The following is a 21,511-nucleotide window of genomic DNA, read 5'->3' on the forward strand; positions in this document are numbered from 1 at the left end:
ACAGTAATGTTTCTTATCGATGGCGGTTAAGATATCGTTTAGGACCTTGAGCGTGGCTGAGGTGCACCCATGACCAGCTCTGAAACCAGATTGCATAGCAGAGAAGGTATGGTGAGATTCGAAATGGTCGGTAATCTGTTTGTTGACTTGACTTTCGAAGACCTTCGAAAGGCAGGGTAGGATAGATATAGGTGTGTAGCAGTTTGGGTCAAGAATGTCCCCCCCTTTGAAGAGGGGGATGACCGCAGCTACGCATTTTGCGACCAAGCTTTAACTTCCTGACTGATGTCTTGAGATGTTGCTTCAATATATCCACATCATTTTCCGTCCTCATGATGCCATCTATTTTGTGAAGTGCACCAGTCCCTCCTGCAGCAAAGCACCCCCACACCATGATGCTGCCACCCCCACATCATGATGCTTCACGGTTGGGATGGTGTTCTTCAGCTTGCAAGCCTCTGCCTTTTTCCTCCAAACATAACAATGGTCATTGTGTCCAACAGTTCTATGTTTGTTTCATCAGACCAGAGGACATTTCTCAAAAAAGTATGATCTTTGTCTCAATGTGCAGTTGCAAACCGTAGTGGCTTCTTTCTTACTGAGGGGCCTTTGATGTTATGTCGATATAGGACTCGTTTTACTGTGAATATTGATACTTTTGTACCTGTTTCCTCCAGCATCTTCACAAGGTCCTTTGCTGCTGTTCTGGGATTTTCACACCAAAGTACATTCATCTCTAGGAGAAAGAACGCGTCTCCTTCCTGAGCGGTATGAAGGCTGTGTGGTCCCATGGTGTTTATACTTGCGTACCATTGTTTGTACAGATGAACGTGGTACCTTCAGGCGTTTAGAAATTGCTCCCAAGGATGAACCAAACTTGTGGAGGTCTACAATTTTCTGAGGTCTTGGCTGATTTCTTTTGATTTTCCAATGATGTCAAGCAACTGAGTCTGAAGGTAGGCCTTGAAATACATCCACAGGTACACCTCCAATTGACTCAAATGATCTCAATTAGCCTATCAGAAGCTTCTAATGCCATGACATCATTTTCTGGAATTTTCCAATCTGTTTATAAAGGCACAGTCAACTTAGTGTATGTAAACTTCTGACCCACTGAAATTCTAATATTGTGAATTATAAGTGAAATAATCTGTCTGTAAAGAATTGTTGGAAAAATTACTTGTGGCATGCACAAAGTGGATGTCCTAACCGAGTTTGTTAACAAGAAATTTGTGGAGTGGTTGAAAAACTAGTTTTAATAAGTCCAACCTAAGTGTATGTAAACTTCCGACTTCAACTGTATATAATATATGAGTAATATATGATCCTACACATTTGCTATTACCTTACCTGCACTTTTAAGTGTTATCTGGGATCCTTGGGTCGTCCCTACCCTAACCCCTAACCTTTACCTATCCCTAACCTTAACCCTTACCATTACCATTTTAAATGTCAACTTCAATTGGTTAGGGATGTCCCAAGGATGCCGGATAGCACATACCTTTAATGTACACCATTGGAATAGATGTGGTCACAGCATGTTAGTACATCAGACAATATCTTCTGAATCTCAAGCGTAGAGAGTAGAGGAGGAAAGGAAAAGAGCCTTCTGTCCATTTCCCCCAGAAAAAAGAGGAGCCTCATCTGTACATCCTTCCCCAGAGGATGAGAAAAAAGAGCGGTGGATCTGAAGATGTAGGAGGGGGTCTGGCAGGCTGTTAGTGATGATGAATGAGCGCCCCATCTATCACTCTGACAGTGTCTGTGTCCCCCCCTTCTCCCCCTTCTCCCCACACACCCTTACAAGATTGGGTGTCCCTTTTCACAATGGGGGGCCTGCGCAGGATGTCCCTGGGATGGGTCAGGACAGAGGCCCCCGAAGGAGGATAATGGGGGGTCAGAGCCTTTGTGGGGAAGAGTGTGTCAGAGATGTCCCGTTCTCTGTTCTTGTGAGTGAGTCTCTCCCTACTTTGAGTCTATAGAAAATGATGTTAGTCAGTGTTGTACGTTGACCGGGGCTCACAACACTTAATTTGCCAATAAAACTAATTGCATCGATACAGTTGCGGTCAAATATATTGGCACCCTTGCACTATTTCTTCTAAATTAAGTTGAAGTTGAATTTCAACATTGCAGAAACAATTTAATTTTGGTGAACTTAAGTTGGATAAAATGATTGGCACCCTGGAGTACTTGTTTTCACAGTCTGGCCACGACAAGGCAGGTTAACACTTTTAGTAGCCATCAATGATCTTGATGCGGCTGTCAGAATGAGACCTGAGGTGCAGCGTGGTGAGCGTACATTTTCTTTCATTTGTTAGAATGTTGCCAAAAAAACGACCGTGAAGCTTACAAGGGCTATAGTAACCCTAACAAAGACAACTTCCCACAATGACAGAAGGGGAAAAAAGGCTACCTAAGTATGATTCCCAATCAGAGACAACGATAGACAGCTGTCAGGGATTGAGAACCATACCTGGCCAAAACATAGAAATACAAAAAATAAATAAAACAGAACATAGAATGCCCACCCAAATCACACCCTAGAGACATAAAAAGGCTCTCTAAGGTCAGGGCATGACAGCAGTGTTCTACTGGCAATTCGGACACTTTTCAGCAACAAACCGGTTCTAATTCTTCAAAGTTTGAGGGGTGCTGTTTTCCTCTTTTGCCATTGGTTATGGATGTATTCTGTTCTGGACTCTTAAGATGGCCACTGCAGAACAGTCCAGTGTATCTTCTTGAACCATTCCGGGTTGTTTATGATGTGTGTTTGTGGATTATTGTCCTGCTGGAACATCCACGACCTTCAACTGACACGCAGTTTCTTTGGACAGTTGGTTGAATATTGCACTCCAAAACACATTGATGATCTGCTGAGTCTATGATGACTTGCACGGGTTCAAGGCCACTGTACAAGTGGCAGCAAAGTGACACCACAGCATTATTGAACCTCCCTCCCCATGCTTGATTGTAGGGAGGTTGTTATTTTTCTTTGAATGCTTCATTTGATCGTTGATAAAACAGGAAAGACCCCATTGCTGAGGAGACACAAGAAAGCCTGATTTGAACCTCTCAAAAACCCACCTAAACAAACTCTTTGTCAATACAGAATCTCATTCACTTAATAATGTGTATATACTGTTTTCTATGCTATTCTATGGTATCTCACTCACTTAATAATGTTTACATATCTTGCATTACTCATCTCATATGTATATACTGTATTCTATACTATTCTACTGTATCTTAGTCCGTTCCGCTCTGACATCGCTTGTCCATAGGTATATAGTCTTAATTCATTCCTACTTAGATTTGTGTGTATTTGTGTAATTTGTTAGATATTACTTGTTAGATATTATTGCACTGTCAGAGCTAGGAGCACAAGCATTTTGCTACACCCGCAATAACATCTGCTAATCACGTGTATGTGACCAATACAATTTGATTTCATATCAGCAAACCACTCGCCCACACTACGCCATCTACCTGGTGCAGTTGAAACAGGGGTTCATTCATGAAGTGCCCACTTCTCCAGTGTACCAGTGACCATCGAAGGCGAGCATATGCCCATTGAAAGAGTTTACAACGCCAAACTGCAGTCATGTCAAGACTGGTTTTCTGGACAAGTACACTGATTTTTATTACATTTTAACACCTTTACTTAACTAGGCAAGTCAGTCAAGAACAAATTGTTATTTACAGTGACAGCCTACCGGGGATCAGTGGGTTTACGTGCCTTGTTCAGGGGCAAAACAACAGATTTTTTCCTTGTCAGCCAATTGCACGATCCCTCAACTTGAGACATCTTTGGTATTGTGTTGTGTGACAAAACTGCACATTTTAGAGTGGCCTTGTATTGTCCCCAGCACTGTGTAATGATCATACTATTTAATCAGCTTCTTGATATTCCACACCGTTCAGGTGGATGGATAATCTTGACAAAGGACAATTGCTCACTAACAAATTTTGCACAGAATTTGAGAGAAATAATGCGTATGGAACATTTCTGGGATCTTTTAATGCCGCTCATGAAACATGGGACCAACACTTTACATTTATGTTTCTATTTTTGTTCAGTGTATTTACATAATAGAAATGTGGGTGAATTTGTGAAGACATATCTTACTTACTCAACCTTTTAAGTTTACACAAATACAATTGGTTCTGTAGTTTTGTTCAATTTCAACGTATTTTAGACGAAATAGGGAGTTGTTAAAAAAAAAAAAAAAGGGTGCGAAAATATTTGTCCGTAACTGTATACAGTGTCTTCGTAAAGTATTCAGACCCCTTGACTTTTTCCACATTTTGTTACGTTACAGCCTTATTCTAAAATTGATTAAATCGTTTTTTCCCCTCATCAATCGACACACAATACCCCATAATGACAAAGGGAAAAACAGGTTTTTAGAAATGTTTTGCTAATTTATAAAATCTTAAGAACATATCACATTTACATATGTATTCAGACCCTTTACTCAGTACTTTATTGAATCACCTTTGGCAGCGATTACAGCATCGAGTTTTCTTGGATATGACGCCATAAGTTTGGCATACCTCTATTTGGGGAATTTCTCTCATTCCTCTGTCAGGTTGGATGGGGAGCATTGATTGCTGCACAGCTATTTTCAGGTCTTTCCAAATATGTTCAATCATTTTCAAGTCCAGGCTCTGGCTATGCTACTCAAGGACATTCAGATACTTGTCCCAAAGCCACTCTCGTTGTCTTGGCTGTGTGTTTAGGGTCGTTGTCCTGTTGGAAGGTGAACCTTCACCCCAGTCTGAGGTCCTGAGCACTCTGGAGCAGGTTTTCATCAAGGATCTCTCTGTACTTTGCTTCATCTTTGCCTCATTCCGGATTCCTGACTAGTCTCCCAGTCCCTGCCGCTGAAAAGTCATCCCCACAGCATGATGCTGCCACCACCATGCTTCACCGTAGGTGTATGGTGCCTGGTTTCCTCCAGACGTGACGCTTGGCATTCAGGCCAAAGAGTTCAATCGTGGTTTCATCAGACCAGATAATCTTGTTTCTCATGGTCACAGAGTCTTTAGGAGCCTTTTGGCAAACTCCAAGCGGGCTGTCATGTGTCTTTTACTGAGGAGTGGCATCCGTCTGGCCACTACCAGAAAGAGCTGATTGTTGGAGGGCTGCAGAGATGGTTGTCCTTCTGGAAAGTTCTCCCATTTCCACAGAGGAACTCTAGAGCTCCTGTCAGAGTGACCATTGGGTACTTAGTCACCAACCTGATCAAGGCCCTTCTCCCCTGACCTCATGGCTTGGTTTTTGCTCTGACATGCACGGTCAACGTTTGGACCTTATATAGACAGACGGGTGTGTGCCTTTCCAAATCATGTCCAATCAATTGAATTTACCACGGGTGGACTCCAATCAAGTTGTAGAATCATCTCAAGGATGATCAAATGGAAACAGGATGCACTTCAAGTCTCATAGCAAAGCGTCTGAATACTTATGTAAATTACAACTTTTTTTTCTCCTTTTTTTTTATTCATTTACCAAAATGTCTAAAAACCTGTTTTCACTTTGTCATTGTGTGGTATTGTGTGTAGATTGCTGAGGATTTTTTTTAATTGAATCCATTTTAGAATTAGGCTGTAACATGACAACATTTGGAAAAAGTCCAGGGGTCTGAATCCTTCCCAAATGTATAGAGAGAGAAGAAGTGATATGTTGGCATCTGCTGACATCTTGCCAATGTTAGCATTTCACTTCATGTGGAAGTGAACTGACTGAGGAATGAATGAGCAATGCGTCTGGCTATCTGTGAACACATTTAAGATTCCACTCAGCTAAATGATATGGAATGTAGCCTGCATGACTGCACCGAATGCATAGATATAAGGGTGTCATATGGCTCACAGATTTTGCAGTCCCTCCCTGCCCTGTGTCTGTCAATTACTTAGTAAATGCGTCCTACGAGACCCCTCAGTTTTTGCTTGCTGGTATTCTCTAGGGACTCATTGGTCCTCTCTCCTTTTTTTTTTATCTCTCCCCCTCTCATCCCCTCTTTCTGTCTCAGACTGCCAGTCGGGCGTGGCTCTCCAGGTGTTGACGACACGTTGTCAGTGGAAACAGAGCTGTTTCGTCCAAGCGTCCACGCAAGAGTTTGGGGACCCCTGCTACTCGGGCACCAGGAAATATCTCAGTGTCATCTACGCATGTGGTGAGTCTCCAGTTGTACCGACACCTGAGCAGCAGTTTTTTTTTACATGACACCTAGTCAGCAGTTCTGTATGCAGACAGTAGAGGGAGGTGTTCTCTCATGTATGTGGACGGGGGGCTGATTGATACAGCTACGTTCTGTACGTTTTTGTCTGTCTCTTAGCTCTGTCATCTGTCTGTCAGTATCTCTCTCGCTCTCTATTTTGTCATTCATGTCTGATGACTCTCTGAGGTGTATGGAGTGGTGCTCGTTTATGCTTTCTGTCTCGACGGAAGAGAGAGGGGCTTCCTGTCTGTCTACCTAGCCACCACACCCCCAGGCTAATCCTGAGCTGTCACACTATAACTCATGAACAGACACACACACACACATTCACAAACTAATGGACACATGCACACACATAAAGTGCATACATGCACACACACACACACACACACACACACAGGCTAATCCTGAGCTGTCACACTATAACTCATTAACACACACACACACACATTCACAAACGAATGGACAAACACACACGCACACACACACTCTAATCCTGAGCTGTCACACTGTAATTCATTAACACACACACACTCTAATCCTGAGCTGTCACACTGTAATTCATTAGCAAACACACACTCTAATCCTGAGCTGTCACACTGTAATTCATTAACACACACACACTAATCCTGAGCTGTCACACTGTAATTCATTAACACACACACACACTCTAATCCTGAGCTGTCACACTGTAATTCATTAACACACACACACTAATCCTGAGCTGTCACACTGTAATTCATTAACACACACACACACTCTAATCCTGAGCTGTCACACTGTAATTCATTAACACACACACTCTAATCCTGAGCTGTCACACTGTAATTCATTAACACACACACTCTAATCCTGAGCTGTCACACTGTAATTCATTAACACACACACTCTAATCCTGAGCTGTCACACTGTAATTCATTAACAAACACACACTCTAATCCTGAGCTGTCACACTGTAATTCATTAACACACACACTCTAATCCTGAGCTGTCACACTGTAATTCATTAACACACACACTCTAATCCTGAGCTGTCACACTGTAAATCATTAACACACACACTCTAATCCTGAGCTGTCACACTGTAATTCATTAACACACACTCTAATCCTGAGCTGTCACACTGTAATTCATTAACACACACACACACACTCTAATCCTGAGCTGTCACACTGTAATTCATTAACACACACACTCTAATCCTGAGCTGTCACACTGTAATTCATTAACACACACACTCTAATCCTGAGCTGTCACACTGTAATTCATTAACACACACACTCTAATCCTGAGCTGTCACACTGTAATTCATTAACACACACACTCTAATCCTGAGCTGTCACACTGTAATTCATTAACACACACACTAATCCTGACCTGTCACACTGTAATTCATTAACAAACACACACTCTAATCCTGAGCTGTCACACTGTAATTCATTAACAAACACACACTCTAATCCTGAGCTGTCACACTATAATTCATTAACAAACACACACTCTAATCCTGAGCTGTCACACTGTAATTCATTAACACACACAATCTAATCCTGAGCTGTCACACTGTAATTCATTAACACACACACTCTAATCCTGAGCTGTCACACTGTAATTCATTAACACACACACTCTAATCCTGAGCTGTCACACTGTAATTCATTAACGCACACACTCTAATCCTGAGCTGTCACACTGTAATTCATTAACACACACACTCTAATCCTGAGATGTCACACTGTAATTCATTAACAAACAAAAATCAAATGTTATTTGTCACATACGTCGAATACAACAGGTGTAGACTGCTTACTTTCCCAACAAGGAAATAGTAAAACAATAATAGTAACAAGGCTGTATAGAAGGAGTCAGTGTGCGGGGGGTCAGTGTGCAGGGGTATGAGGTAATTATGGGGGTAAAAGTGACTAGGCAATCTGGATGGATAATTAACAGAGTAGCAGCACTTTATGTGAAGAGTGTGAAAGTGTGTGTAAGTGGGAGTGTGTGTGGGTGGTGTCAATATGCATGTGTGTGTTTGTGAGCTTGTGTAGTGTGTGTGCATTAGGTGTGCATTGGAGTGTCCGTGTAGTATATGTGAGGGTAGGGTCCAGTGAGTGTGCACAGAGCCAGTGCAAGAGTGCGAGTGCAAGAAAACTGAAACAAAACACACACACACACGTTGTCCAGACACCTGCTGATCCAGGGAATCAATCTATCAGTACCAGGGTCTGGAGCCTCTCAGACCGGACATGTCAACAACACACAATTTCACACAATTTCTAAGCCCACCTAACCCACACACTTATACACAACCCCTTAATGGCGATCAAACTCTGCCCCGAATCCTGTTTGAATGGTCTCCAACAGCTGTCCAGTGCCTATCATAACAGCAACAGTGGAACTCAGATTTGAGACTCTTGTTGGTCTTTTTCATGTTGTTGGAGACATTTAGGCTCAATCTCTGTCTGACCCTCCTTATCTGTATTTGATAACCAGAGTGCCAGAGTGTGCTGTTGGACAGTTTCAGAGATGTGAAGGGTGTGAGGAGGGGGCCACACACACACACACACACAGAGACACACACACTTCCAGTGATGTGTGAGTGTCAGGAAGGGGCTAGGTAGGGGGAATCGGGGGCCAAGGAAACTAAAGGGTGTAGGGCAAGGGGAGAGGGGAGACGTTTGGCATGAGGAAATCATTCTAGCTTTAGTAGACATGAAGTCACCAGGAGCTTGAAGCTTTAGGTTGTGGTAATTTTGAAGTATTCTCTTTCACGGCTGGTAATATGTATGATGTATGAGTGTGTGTGTGGGGGAAGGGGGGGATTGTGTTTTTGCATACGTATGTGTGTGTGGGGGGGATTGTGTTTTTGCATACGTGTGTGTGGGGGGGATTGTGTTTTTGCATACGTATGTGTGTGTGGGGGGGATTGTGTTTTTGCATACGTATGTGTGTGTGGGGGGGATTGTGTTTTTGCATACGTATGTGTGTGTGGGGGGGATTGTGTTTTTGCATACGTGTGTGTGTGTGGGGGGGGGGGGATTGTGTTTTTGCATACGTATGTGTGTGTGGGGGGGATTGTGTTTTTGCATACGTGTGTGTGTGGGGGGGATTGTGTTTTTGCATACGTATGTGTGTGTGGGGGGGATTGTGTTTTTGCATACGTATGTGTGTGGGGGGGGGGATTGTGTTTTTGCATACGTATGTGTGTGGGGGGGGATTGTGTTTTTGCATACGTGTGTGTGTGGGGGGGATTGTGTTTTTGCATACGTGTGTGTGTGGGGGGGATTGTGTTTTTGCATACGTATGTGTGTGTGTGGGGGGGATTGTGTTTTTGCATACGTGTGTGTGTGGGGGGGATTGTGTTTTTGCATACGTGTGTGTGTGGGGGGGATTGTGTTTTTGCATACATATGTGTGTGTGCATGCATGCATGCATACACACACACACTCACTCACTCACTCACTCACTCACTCACTCACTCACTCACTCACTCCACTGTCAAGCATCATTTGAACCCAAGTCCCACAGGAGGAAATCCCTGTTTATTTGTGAACGGGCGCTGCGTTAGCCTGATTAGGCCGGGCGATATACTAGAGGCACTTTCACTTTCATTACATTGACCCATGTAGGACTCTATAGCAGCTTAAAAGTTAGAATATAGGTTTCCATTTTCACATTTTGTTCATTCTTTCCAATGTTTCAAGTGATTATCTTTTTGTTTTCTCATGATTTGGTTGGGTCTAATTGTGTTGCTGTCCTGGGGCTCTGTGGGGTTTGTTTGTGTTTGTGAACAGAGCCCCAGGACCAGCTTGATTAAGGGACACTTCTCCACGTTCATCTCTCTGTCGTTGATGGCTTTGTTATGGAAGGTTTGGGAATCCCTTCCTTTTAGGTGGATTTATGACGTGTATTCATTCTAATATGTACTTCTATGGTTTGATACTGTGAAGTTGACCTTGTAGTGGTGCATTTTCCTCTGTGCATTCTAGCATCCACAGGTGGTAGTTTAGCACCACTCTGCACGCTAGTTTGTCCATTCCGTCTTGCGCTTCCAGCCCTATCAATGATTTGTGAAGCATCTACAGTGCCTTCGGAAAGCATTCAGACCCCTTGACTTTTTCCACATTTTATTACGTTACAGCCTTATTCTAAAATGGATTACATTTAAAAAGAATCCTCAGCAATCTACAAACAATCTACGCACAATACCCCATAATGAAAAAGCAAAAAAATATTTTTTGAAATGTTTTGAAATATCTTATTTACATAAGTATTCAGACCCTTTGCTGTGAGACTTGAAATTGATCTCAGCTGCATCATATTTCCATTGATCACCGTTGAGATGTTTCTACAACTTGATTGGAGTCTACCTGTGGTACATTCAACTGATTGGACATGATTTGGAAAGGCACACACCTGTCTATATAAGGTCCCACAGTTGAACGTGCATGTCAGAGCAAATACCAAGCCATGAGGTCGAGGAATTGTCTGTAGAGCTCAGAGACAGGACTGTGTCGAGGCACAGATCTGGGGAAGGGTACCAAAACATTTCTGCAGCATTGAAGGTCCTCAAAAACACAGTGGTTTGGAACCACCAAGACTCTTTCTAGAGCTGGATGCCCGGCCAAACTGAGCAATCAGGGGGGAAGGGCCTTGGTCAGGGAGGTGACCAAGATGGTCACTCTGACAGAGCTCCAGAGTTCCTCTGTGGAGATGTGAGAACCTTCCAGATGGACAACCATCTCTGCAGCACTCCACCAATCAGGCCTTTATGGTAGAGTGGCCAGACGGAAGCCACTCCTCAGTGAAATGCACATGACCGCTTGGACTTTGCCAAAAGACACCAAGGGTAAAGAGAGAGGGAAAGGTCATGAGCAGATGAGCTCCCACGTTGTTCAGCATGTTTAAAAAAAAAAAAAACATACATTTTTTTGGCAGGGACATACAGTATACAGGATGCTACCCTAAACAACATAACCTTCGCACCAAATCAAAACTCCAAACCTACAAACTGATTTTGGATGGAATTATCTGGAATTACCTGGAATGCTTCGTAAACCCAAGGATTGTTATTCCCAAATTATACAGCAAATGCTCTGGCAAACAAACAATAACCTGAAAACAACATCCAACCTGGAACTGAGTGAGTCATGCTTAATCTGAAGCTATTTTTTTTATTTTCAAAAGCCAAGAAGAAAAACATATATAAATAAATATATTTGACTTTATAAGGACTGAACGCTAAGGCTACCAAGCTAGATAGGACAAAGCGACACAACTTCAATTAGCACTGACGTGTGAAGCGAGAGGTGTCGAAACCTTGGAGCCCGACATTTGGCAGGCTACCCATCCACTGGCATTTGCTCCTCGAAGTCTGCCTCCAGAAATAAAAGCTTCTCCCAAGCAACAGGTCACAAATCTTGCTGCTGTGATGGCACACTGGAATTTCACCCAGAAGTGGAATGGAAGTTTATCCAAATTGTGTTTGTTTTCTAATTCTTTGTTGATTTGTGTAATCTGAGGGAAATATGTGTCTCTAATATGGTCATACGTTGGACAGGAGGTTAGGAAGTGCAGCTCAGTTTCCACCTCATTTTGTGGGCAGTGTGCACATAGCCTGTCTTCTCTTGAGAGCCATATCTGGCTACGGCGGCCTTTCTCAATAGCAAGGCTATGCTCACTGAGTCTGTACAATCAAGTTGTCTCCCCCTGTCTGGTACAGGTACCCCCACCACACTCCCCACCTCCCTCTCTCCCAAGAATTTGCTCACCTCCAGCACACAGACACTGTTGGGGTGATAGACTCTGATCTTACAATGGCTAGCTCCAAGTCGTTATAAATTTTAAAATGTTTTTTGCTATTTGCCTCATCACTCCGGCATGCTTTGTTGACTACAAACTTTCTTTACCCAACCGTGGGACAGACTGTTTGTTCTCACACTCGGGACTCTGACTTTCTATTGGTTACACAGACTTTTGGCCTCCCATCCCATTCCAACCACCTCTCGCCGGCTTTGTATTCATGTTACCTGTTGAAATTGCTGTACAATATGATCTTGTTGACATCTGATGCACATTCAAATGTCATAAATCAACACTGCAGAGCTCTCCCTGTCCTCTGCCGTGCCTTGATTGTATTACTGCTGATGATATCTGGAAATGTGCATGTACACCCTGGCCCATCTACTGTTGCTAGCCCCAATTCTGACTTGTGCTCTGATATCTGCTTCACTGATTTCTGTTCTCGTAAAAACCTGGGTTTTCTACACGTTAACATTAGAAGCTTATTACCTAAAATGGATCAATTGAAAGTGTGAGTTCACAGCTCCAATCCAGATGTGTTGGTCATTACTGAGATGTGGTTAAGGAAGAGTGTTTGAATACTGATGTTGACCTTTCGGGCTGCAACCTTTTCCAGCAAGACAGATCTTCCAAAAGGTGGGGGAGTGGCAATCTTTACCAAGGATCACCTTCAGTGATCGGTTGTCTCCACCAAGTCTGTCCTGAAACAATTTGATTGGCAGGTTTTAAGCATTAAACTTTCAAATAGTTCTTTGTTGACTGTCTCTGTGTGTTATCATCCTCCATCAGCATCGGCACCTGCCTTAAGCTCTCTCCTGGCCCCTTACACGAAGTCTGAATTTGTCCTGCTATGTAACCTAAACTGGGACATGCTCAAACCACCTGACCAAGTCCTAAAGCAATGGGACTCCCTAAATCTTTCTCAGATTATTACCAATCCCACAAGGTATGACTCATACCACCCAGAAAAGGCTACTCTCCTTGAGGTTATCCTCACAAAAATCCTGATATGTATCAGTCTGGTGTTTTCTGTAATGACCTTAGTAATCACTACAGCCTGTGTTCATAATGGCTGCTCAGTGAAACGACCTGTCCTGATTTGTCATAGACACTTGCTAAAAAACTAATGACCAAACCTTCCTTCATGACCTGGCCTCTGTAAAATGGTATAGAATCAGCTTGATCCCCCTCTGTTGAAAACGCTTGTACCTCTGTTTTTAGATTTTCAGTGGTATTGTTAATAAGCACACCCCCATAAAGCAAATGAGAATTAAAAACAGGTTCAGCCCATTCCTATTTGACTCAGCCATGCCTCCCTGCTCTTCCAACATTTCTTCATCTCCCAACCCTTCTAATGAGACTATCCCCAATGCTTCTCCCTCCTTTCCTCTGCCCAGCTACAAAGTTGCTCCCTGCAGGCAGTCACTGAGTCCGAGGTGCTAAAGGAGTTCCTGAAACTTGACACCAAAAACCATTTGGGTCAGATGGTTTAGACCCTTTCTTCTTTAAGGTTGCTGCCCCTAACAAACGCCAAGCCTATCTCTGACCCTTTTAACCTGTCTCCCCTCTCTGGGGAGGTTCCCTTTGCTTGGAATGCAGCCACGGTTCGTCCTTTATTTAAAGGGGGAGATCAATCTGATCCTAACTGTTATTGGCCTATTTCTATTTTGCCCTGTTTATTAAAAGTGATGGAAAAACTTGTCAATAATCAGCTGACTGGCTTTCCTGATGTCTATAGTATTCTCTCTGGTATGCAATATGGTTTCCGCTCAGGTGTTGGATGTGTCACTGCAACCTTAAAGGTCCTCAATGATGTCACCATTGCCCTTGATTCTAAGCAATCTTGTGCTGCTATTTTTATTGACTTGGCCAAAGCTTTTGATATGGTAGACCATTCCATTCTTGTGGGCTGGGAATATTGGTGCCTCTGAGGGGTCTTTGGCCTGGTTTACTAACTACCTCTGTCAAAGAGTGCAGTGTATAAAGTCTGAAAATCTGTTGTCTCAGCCACTGCCTGTCATCAAGGGAGTACCCCAAGGCTCAATCCTAGGCCCCTTCTCAATTTACATCAACAACATAGCTCAGGCAGTAGGAAGCTCTCTCGTCTATTTATATGCAGATGATAGTCTTATACTCAGCTGGCCCCTCCCCGGATTTTGTGTTAAACGCTCTACAACAAAGCTTTCTTTCTGTCCAACAAGTTTCTCTGCCCTTAACCTTGTTCTGAACACCTCCAAAACAAAGGTCATGTGGTTTGGTAAGAAGAATGCCCCTCTCCCCACAGGTGTGATTACTACCTCTGAGGGTTTAGAGCTTGAGGTAGTCACCCCATACAAGTACTTGGGAGTATGGACCTTCCTTCTGTCAGCACATATCAAAGCTGCAGGCTAAAGTTAAATCTAGACTTGGTATCGTAATCGCTCCTCTTTCACCCCAGCTGCCAAACTAACCCTGATTCAGATGACCATGCTAGATTACGGAGACACAATTTATAGATCGGCAGGCAAGGGTGCTCTCGAGCGGCTAGATGTTCTTTACCATTCGGCCATCAGATTTGCCACCAATGCTCCTCATAGGACACATCACTGCACTCTATACTCTTATGTAAACTGGTCATCTCTGTATACCTGTCGCAAGACCCACTGGTTGATGCTTATTCATAAAAGCCTCTTAGGCCTCACTCCCCCCTATCTGAGATATCTACTGCAGCCCTCATCCTCCACATACAACACCCATTCTGCCAGTCACATTCTGTTAATGGACCCCAAAGCACACACATCCTTGGGTTGCTCCTCTTTTCAGTTCGCTGCAGCTAGCGACGAGAACAAGCTGCAAAAAACACTCAACCTGGACAGTGGTATCTCCATCTCTTCATTCAAAGACTCAATCATGGACAATCTTACTGACAGCTGTGACTGCTTTGCGTGATGTATTATTGTCTCTACCTTCTTGCCCTTTGTGCTGTTATAATGTCCAATAATGTTTGAACCATGTTTTGTGCTGCTACCATGTTGTGTTGCTACCATGTTGTTGTTGTGTTGCTACCATGCTGTGTTGTCATGTGTTGCTGCCTTGCTATGTTGTTTTCTTTAGGTCTCTGTTTATGTAGTGTTGTCTCCTGTCGTGACGTGTGTTTTGTCCGATATTTATATATTTTAATCCCAGCCCCCGTCCCCGCAGGAAGCATTTTGCCTTTTGGTAGGCCGTCATTGTAAATAAGAATTTGTTCTTAACTAAATTGCCTAGTTAAATTAAATAAATAAATAAAATCTAAAGACTCTCAGACCCTTCTCTGGTTTGATGAAACCAAGATTGAACTCTTTGGCCTGAATGCCAAGCGTCACGTCTGGAATAAACCTGGCACCATCCCCACGGTGAAGCATGGTGGTGGCAGCATCACTCTGTGGGGATGTTTTTCAGCGGTACGTACTGGGAGACTAGTCAGGATAGAGGCAAAGATGAATGGAGCAAAGTACAGAGAGATCCTTGATGAAAACCTGCTCCAGAGTGCTCAAGACCTCAGACTGGGGCGAAGGTTCACCTTCCAACTGGACAATGACACTAAGCACACAGCCAAGACAACACAGGAGTGGCTTTGAAACAAATCTCTAAATGTCCTTGAGTGGCCCAGCCAGAGCCCGGACTTGAACCCAATCTAACATCTCTGAAGAGACCTGAAAATAGCAGAAAATAGCAGCAATGCTCCCCATCCAACCTGACAGGGCTAGAGAGGATCCCCAGAGAAGAATGGGAGAAACTCCCCAAAATATAGGTGTGCCAAGCTTGTAGCGTCATACCCAAGAAGACTCAATCGATGCTGTACTCGCTGCCAAAGGTGCTTCAACAAAGTACTGAGTAAAGGGTCTGAATACTTATGTAAATGTCATATTTCAGGTTTTTAGGAAATTTTTCTTAATAACCTGTTTTTGTCATTATGGGGTATTGTGTGTGGATTGATGGGGTGGAAACAATTTAATCAATTTTAGAATAGGGCTGTAGCGGAACAAAATGTGGAATAAGTCAATGGGTCTGAATACACTGTATTAAGGCCTAATGAAGTGTTTACGTTGGACTGCCGCAGGCTATTGTGTGGCAGTATATTGACCCAGACCCCTCAGCCCTACTGTCTCAGAACTTCCATTCCCAGATGGCCACTCTTCTTATCTCACCACCACTTCCTTCCTCTCTGGGGCCAAACATTTCCTGCATGGCCTCCTGCACACAGAGAGAGACACAGGGTTTCCTGATATGTGTGTGTGTGTAAATTGGTACTAAAGCCCTTAACAGCACGGCACACGCCAGACCTCATCTACTTCTAGCTTCAAAGGAAGCCCTGAGATCTCTCCAGAGCTCCTCAGAGAAATTAGAGCAATAAACACACACACCCACCTCCTGGAAGAAACACACTGTTGCCCTGACGACTGAACCCTGTCCATCAAGCCCGCCCTGCCGGGGACCGTCTGTTTCCACAATTTGTTTGTTCGTTGACACAAACACACCAGAGACTAAGTGGCAGCACGTGTGTGCGTACGTGTGTGAAGCAACCCGTTGAACCCTTTCTTCAGTATACCTAACGCCAGTGTAACCACCTTATCTAGTTCACTGGGTCCTAGCCTCTGATGCTAGCCTCCCAGCCTGTAGCATGCTCCTGTCCCCAGTCCTCAACCCAGGCCTCCTCTCCTCTCTTCTCTATCTGATCTGATCTCAGCCACTTAAGTGCTGCAATTAATCCATTTCCTGTAACCAATCACCTGTAGAAACCTACAACTAACTTGCACTCGTCCACAGACTTGTTCTGGCATTCAGAGGGCCATTCGGGGATATCCATTACGCTAGAGCGCAGTGAGAGGAAGTCTATTGGAAGTTGGGAAGTTTATAGAGGGAGACTTTATCTTGATAAGTCCATGGGGTTTTAAAACCTGAGGGAGGAGGGCTTGGAGGGCTGTGTGTGTGTGTGTGTGTGTGTGTGTGTGTGTGTTTTCAGCTGCAGGTCAGCTAGGCAGCACTGGGTCTGCCTCTGCATCCTGTCTGTTATAGATACATGTAGTTCTGTCCTTGAGCTGTTCTTGACTGTGAATGTTCTGCATCCTGTCTGTTATAGATACATGTAGTTCTGTCCTTGAGCTTTTCTTGTCTATTACTGTTCTGTGTTGTGCCATTTTTCATGTTTTGTGACCCCAGGAAGAGTAGCTAATGGGGATCCTAATTAAAAAAAAGAGGTGAGGGCTCTCGGAGTGGTGCCAGGAAAATAACCTCACACTCAATGTCAACAAAACGAAGGAGATGATTGTGGACTTCAGGAAACAGCAGAGGGAGCAGCCCCCCCATCCACATCGACGGGACAGTAGTGGAGAGGGTGGAGAGTTTTAAGTTCCTCGGTGTACACATCAGAGACTAACTGAAATGGTCCACCCACACAGACAGCGTGGTGAAGAAGGAGCAGCAGCGCCTCTTCAACCTCAGGAGGCTGAAGAAATTCAGCTTGTCACCAAAAACCCTCACAAACATTTACAGATGCACAATCGAGAGCATCCTGTCGGGCTGTATCACCGCCTGGTACGGCAACTGCTCCGCCCACAACCGTAAGGCTCTCCAGAGGGTAGTGAGGTCTGCACAACGCATCACCGGGGGCAAACTACCTCCCCTCCAGGACACCTACACCACCCGATGTCACAGGAAAGGCAAAAAGATCATCAAGGACAACAACCACCCGAGCCACTGCCTGTTCACACCACTACCATCCAGAAGGCGAGGTCACAAGCATTTCGCTACACTCGCATTAACATCTGCTCACCATGTGTATGTGACCTATTTTGATTTGAGCTGTATGAGAAGTAGAAGAGTCCTAACCTGTGTCTGAAATGACTCTTCCTCATATCGGGCACTACTTTTAACCACCGTCCTGTGGGCTCTAAGTGTCTGTTCCAGTCAGTGGAGGGCGGTGGGAGGAGCTATAGGAGGACACGTCTGGGATGGAACGGTATCAAACGCGTGTGGTACCTGTTGGAAAAGCTCTGGATAAGAGCGCCTGCTAAACGACTCGAATGTCAACATGGAAACATCACGTTTGACTCTGTTCCATTCGCTCCGTTCCAGCACCTTACAATGAGCCTGTCCTATAGCTCCTCCCACCAGCCTCCACTGGTTCCAATGTTCACGCTAGCCACTACAACTTCTCCTACTTAGTGTGTGGTCTAATCTAATTTTGTGCGTCACATGCTTGGTAAACAACGGGTGTAGGCTGACAGTGAAATGTTTACCTACGGGGGCCTTTCCCAACAACGCAGAGAGAAAGACAATAGAGATGTAATAGTCAAGTAAAACACGTAATAATAATAAAAGTTGTAATCAATTCACAGTAAATAATAACACAAGGAATAAATACACAACGAGTAAAATATAACTTGGCTATGTAAACGGGGTCGCAGTACAGAGTTGATGTGCAGGGGTACGAGGTAATTGAGGTAGATGTGTACATAGAACTGGGAATAAAGTGACTCGGAGACAGGATAGATAATAAACAGTAGCAGCAGTGTACAAAGAACTAGGAATAAAGTGACTCGGAGACAGGATAGATAATAAACAGTAGCAGCAGTGTACAAAGAACTAGGAATAAAGTGACTCGGAGACAGGATAGATAATAAACAGTAGCAGCAGTGTACAAAGAACTAGGAATAAAGTGACTCGGAGACAGGATAGATAATAAACAGTAGCAGCAGTGTACAAAGAACTAGGAATAAAGTGACTCGGAGACAGGATAGAAAATAAACAGTAGCAGCAGTGTACAAAGAACTAGGAATAAAGTGACTCGGAGACAGGATAGATAATAAACAGTAGCAGCAGTGTACAAAGAACTAGGAATAAAGTGACTCGGAGACAGGATAGATAATAAACAGTAGCAGCAGTGTACAAAGAACTAGGAATAAAGTGACTCGGAGACAGGATAGATAATAAACAGTAGCAGCAGTGTACAAAGAACAAGGAATAAAGTGACTCGGAGACAGGATAGATAATAAACAGTAGCAGCAGTGTACAAAGAACTAGGAATAAAGTGACTCGGAGACAGGATAGATAATAAACAGTAGCAGCAGTGTACAAAGAACTAGGAATAAAGTGACTCGGAAACAGGATAGATAATAAACAGTAGCAGCAGTGTACAAAGAACTAGGAATAAAGTGACTCGGAGACAGGATAGATAATAAACAGTAGCAGCAGTGTACAAAGAACTAGGAATAAAGTGTCTCGGAGACAGGATAGATAATAAACAGTAGCAGCAGTGTACAAAGAACTAGGAATAAAGTGACTCGGAGACAGGATAGATAATAAACAGTAGCAGCAGTGTATGGGATGAGTCAAAAAAGTTAGTGCAAAAAGGGTCAATGCAGATAGTTAAATAGTTAACCAATAGCTAGCTGGACTAATTATTTAGCAGTCTTATGGCTTGGGGGGTAGAAGCTGTTCAGGGGTCCTGTTGGCTCCAGACTTGGTGCATCAGTATCGCTTGCTGTGTGGTAGAAGAGTAAAGTTGTTCCACATCGACCTCGACAAACCATTCCTGTATGGACTTCGCTTTGTGCACGGGGGGGGGGCGTTGTCATGCTGAAACTGGACAGGTTCCTTCCCCAATCCTTTGCCACTGTTGGACCTCACTAGTGAGTGTTGCGACTGAGGACAGACGATTTTAATGCGCTACCCGCTTCAGCACTCAGCCATTCTGTGAGCCTGTGTGGCCTACCACTTCTCGGCTGAGCCGTTGTTGCTCCTAGATGTTTCCACTTCACAATAACAGCACTTACGGTTGACTAGTACAGCTCTAGCAGGGCAGAAATTTGACAAACTGACTTGTTGGAAAGGTGGCATCCTATGATGGTGCCACACTGAAAGTCACTGAGCTCTTCAGTAAGGCCATTGTACTGTCAATGTTTGTCTATGGAGATCGCATGGCTGTGTGCTCGATTTTATACACCTGTCAGCAACAGATGTGGCTGAAATAGCCGAATCAACTAATTTGAAGGGTTGTCCATGTAGTTTTGTATATACTATATAGTGTATGACCCCGCGACTCTCACCAGACATTCTACCTGGCTGTGTGTGAGGGTGTTGGGGGGTGTGTGTGTGTGTGTGGCTGGCTACCATTGCCCATAAAAGGTAGTGAATCCAATTGGTAACGCCATTCCTGTTTCTCTCTGACACACACACACACACACACACTGGTTTTGTGTTATTTTTTTTCCGCAAATCACTGTCCACAAAGCTGACCTTTTAGCAGGAAAATCAACTTTTCAGCAAGAAAGTAACGTTGAAAAGCATGTGAAAAATGTTAATACCGCATATCAAAATTGAGTCCGACTATCTATGGAGCTGAGCTGCATTTATTTCAGTTAAGCGTTGCTCTACGGCTGTGGGCTGTGCACTTTACCCAAGCTCTCCCGTCAGCGAATCAGACATGGAGGAAGGCACTGGAGGCGTTTTGGCGCTCGTTGGTGGGTGGCTGAGTGGACGGTTGCCATGGTGATTTGCTGATGCCAGGTGGTCAGCATTTTTTGTCAGCTGACGTCTGTCCCGCTCCCACACAAACTAGCTTACTCACATTATCCAGTAGCGGTTGACACACACACACACACAACACACAACACACACAACACAATGCACTTTCTACAGCTCTCAATTTAGCACACTTCATATGGGATCAGTGTTTGGTTCCATACAGTAAGAGCTTTGATCAGATTAGTGTTTTTTTTATAAAGTGGATTACATGATAAAAGGTGTTTTATGCCCTGTATTCCATTTAATGTTCAAGTAGGTTCTAAAACATATTCAGTTTCTCCATTTCTCTCTGCTATCCCTGTCTGTGTCCATCTCTCACTGCATCTGTGTCTCAGTTACTCTCTGTCTCTCTGTATCCCTCTTACTCTGTACCCATCTCTCTTTCATTCTGTATCCCTCTCACTCTGTACCCATCTCTCTTTCATTCTGTATCCCTCTCACTCTGTACCCATCTCTCTTTCATTCTGTATCCCTCTCACTCTGTTCCCATCTCTCTGTATCCCTCTCTCTGTACCCATCTCTCCATCTCTCTTTCTCTCTGTAACTCTCTCACTCTGTACCCATCTCTCTTTCATTCTGTATCCCTCTCACTCTGTTCCCATCTCTCTGTATCCCTCTTACTCTGTACCCATCTCTCTTTCATTCTGTATCCCTCTCACTCTGTACCCATCTCTCTTTCTCTCTGTAACTCTCTCACTCTGTACCCATCTCTTTCATTCTGTATCTCTCTCACTCTGTACCCATCTCTCTTTCTCTCTGTATCTCTCTCACTCTGTACCCATCTCTCTTTCTCTCTGTATCCCTCTCACTCTGTACCCATCTCTCTTTCATTCTGTATCTCTCTCACTCTGTACCCATCTCTCTTTCTCTCTGTATCCCTCTCACTCTGTACCCATCTCTCTTTCATTCTGTATCCCTCTCAGTCTGTACCCATC

General features: G+C 43.9%; 1 protein-coding gene across 2 annotated transcripts in view; it reads left to right on the forward strand.

The window, feature by feature from the left end:
* The window catches only part of LOC139407726 (protein eva-1 homolog A-like), a 206,220-nt gene that overhangs the window by 63,106 nt on the left and 121,603 nt on the right, over positions 1–21,511 (forward strand). For both annotated transcript variants that reach the window (XM_071151579.1, XM_071151578.1), the window contains exon 5: positions 6,039–6,182. In XM_071151579.1, coding sequence (XP_071007680.1) covers positions 6,039–6,182 — 144 coding nt within the window. The remainder of the gene's footprint in view (positions 1–6,038; positions 6,183–21,511) is intronic.

This window comes from Oncorhynchus clarkii, chromosome 4, assembly GCF_045791955.1.
Source record: "Oncorhynchus clarkii lewisi isolate Uvic-CL-2024 chromosome 4, UVic_Ocla_1.0, whole genome shotgun sequence".
Classification (NCBI taxonomy): domain Eukaryota; kingdom Metazoa; phylum Chordata; class Actinopteri; order Salmoniformes; family Salmonidae; genus Oncorhynchus; species Oncorhynchus clarkii.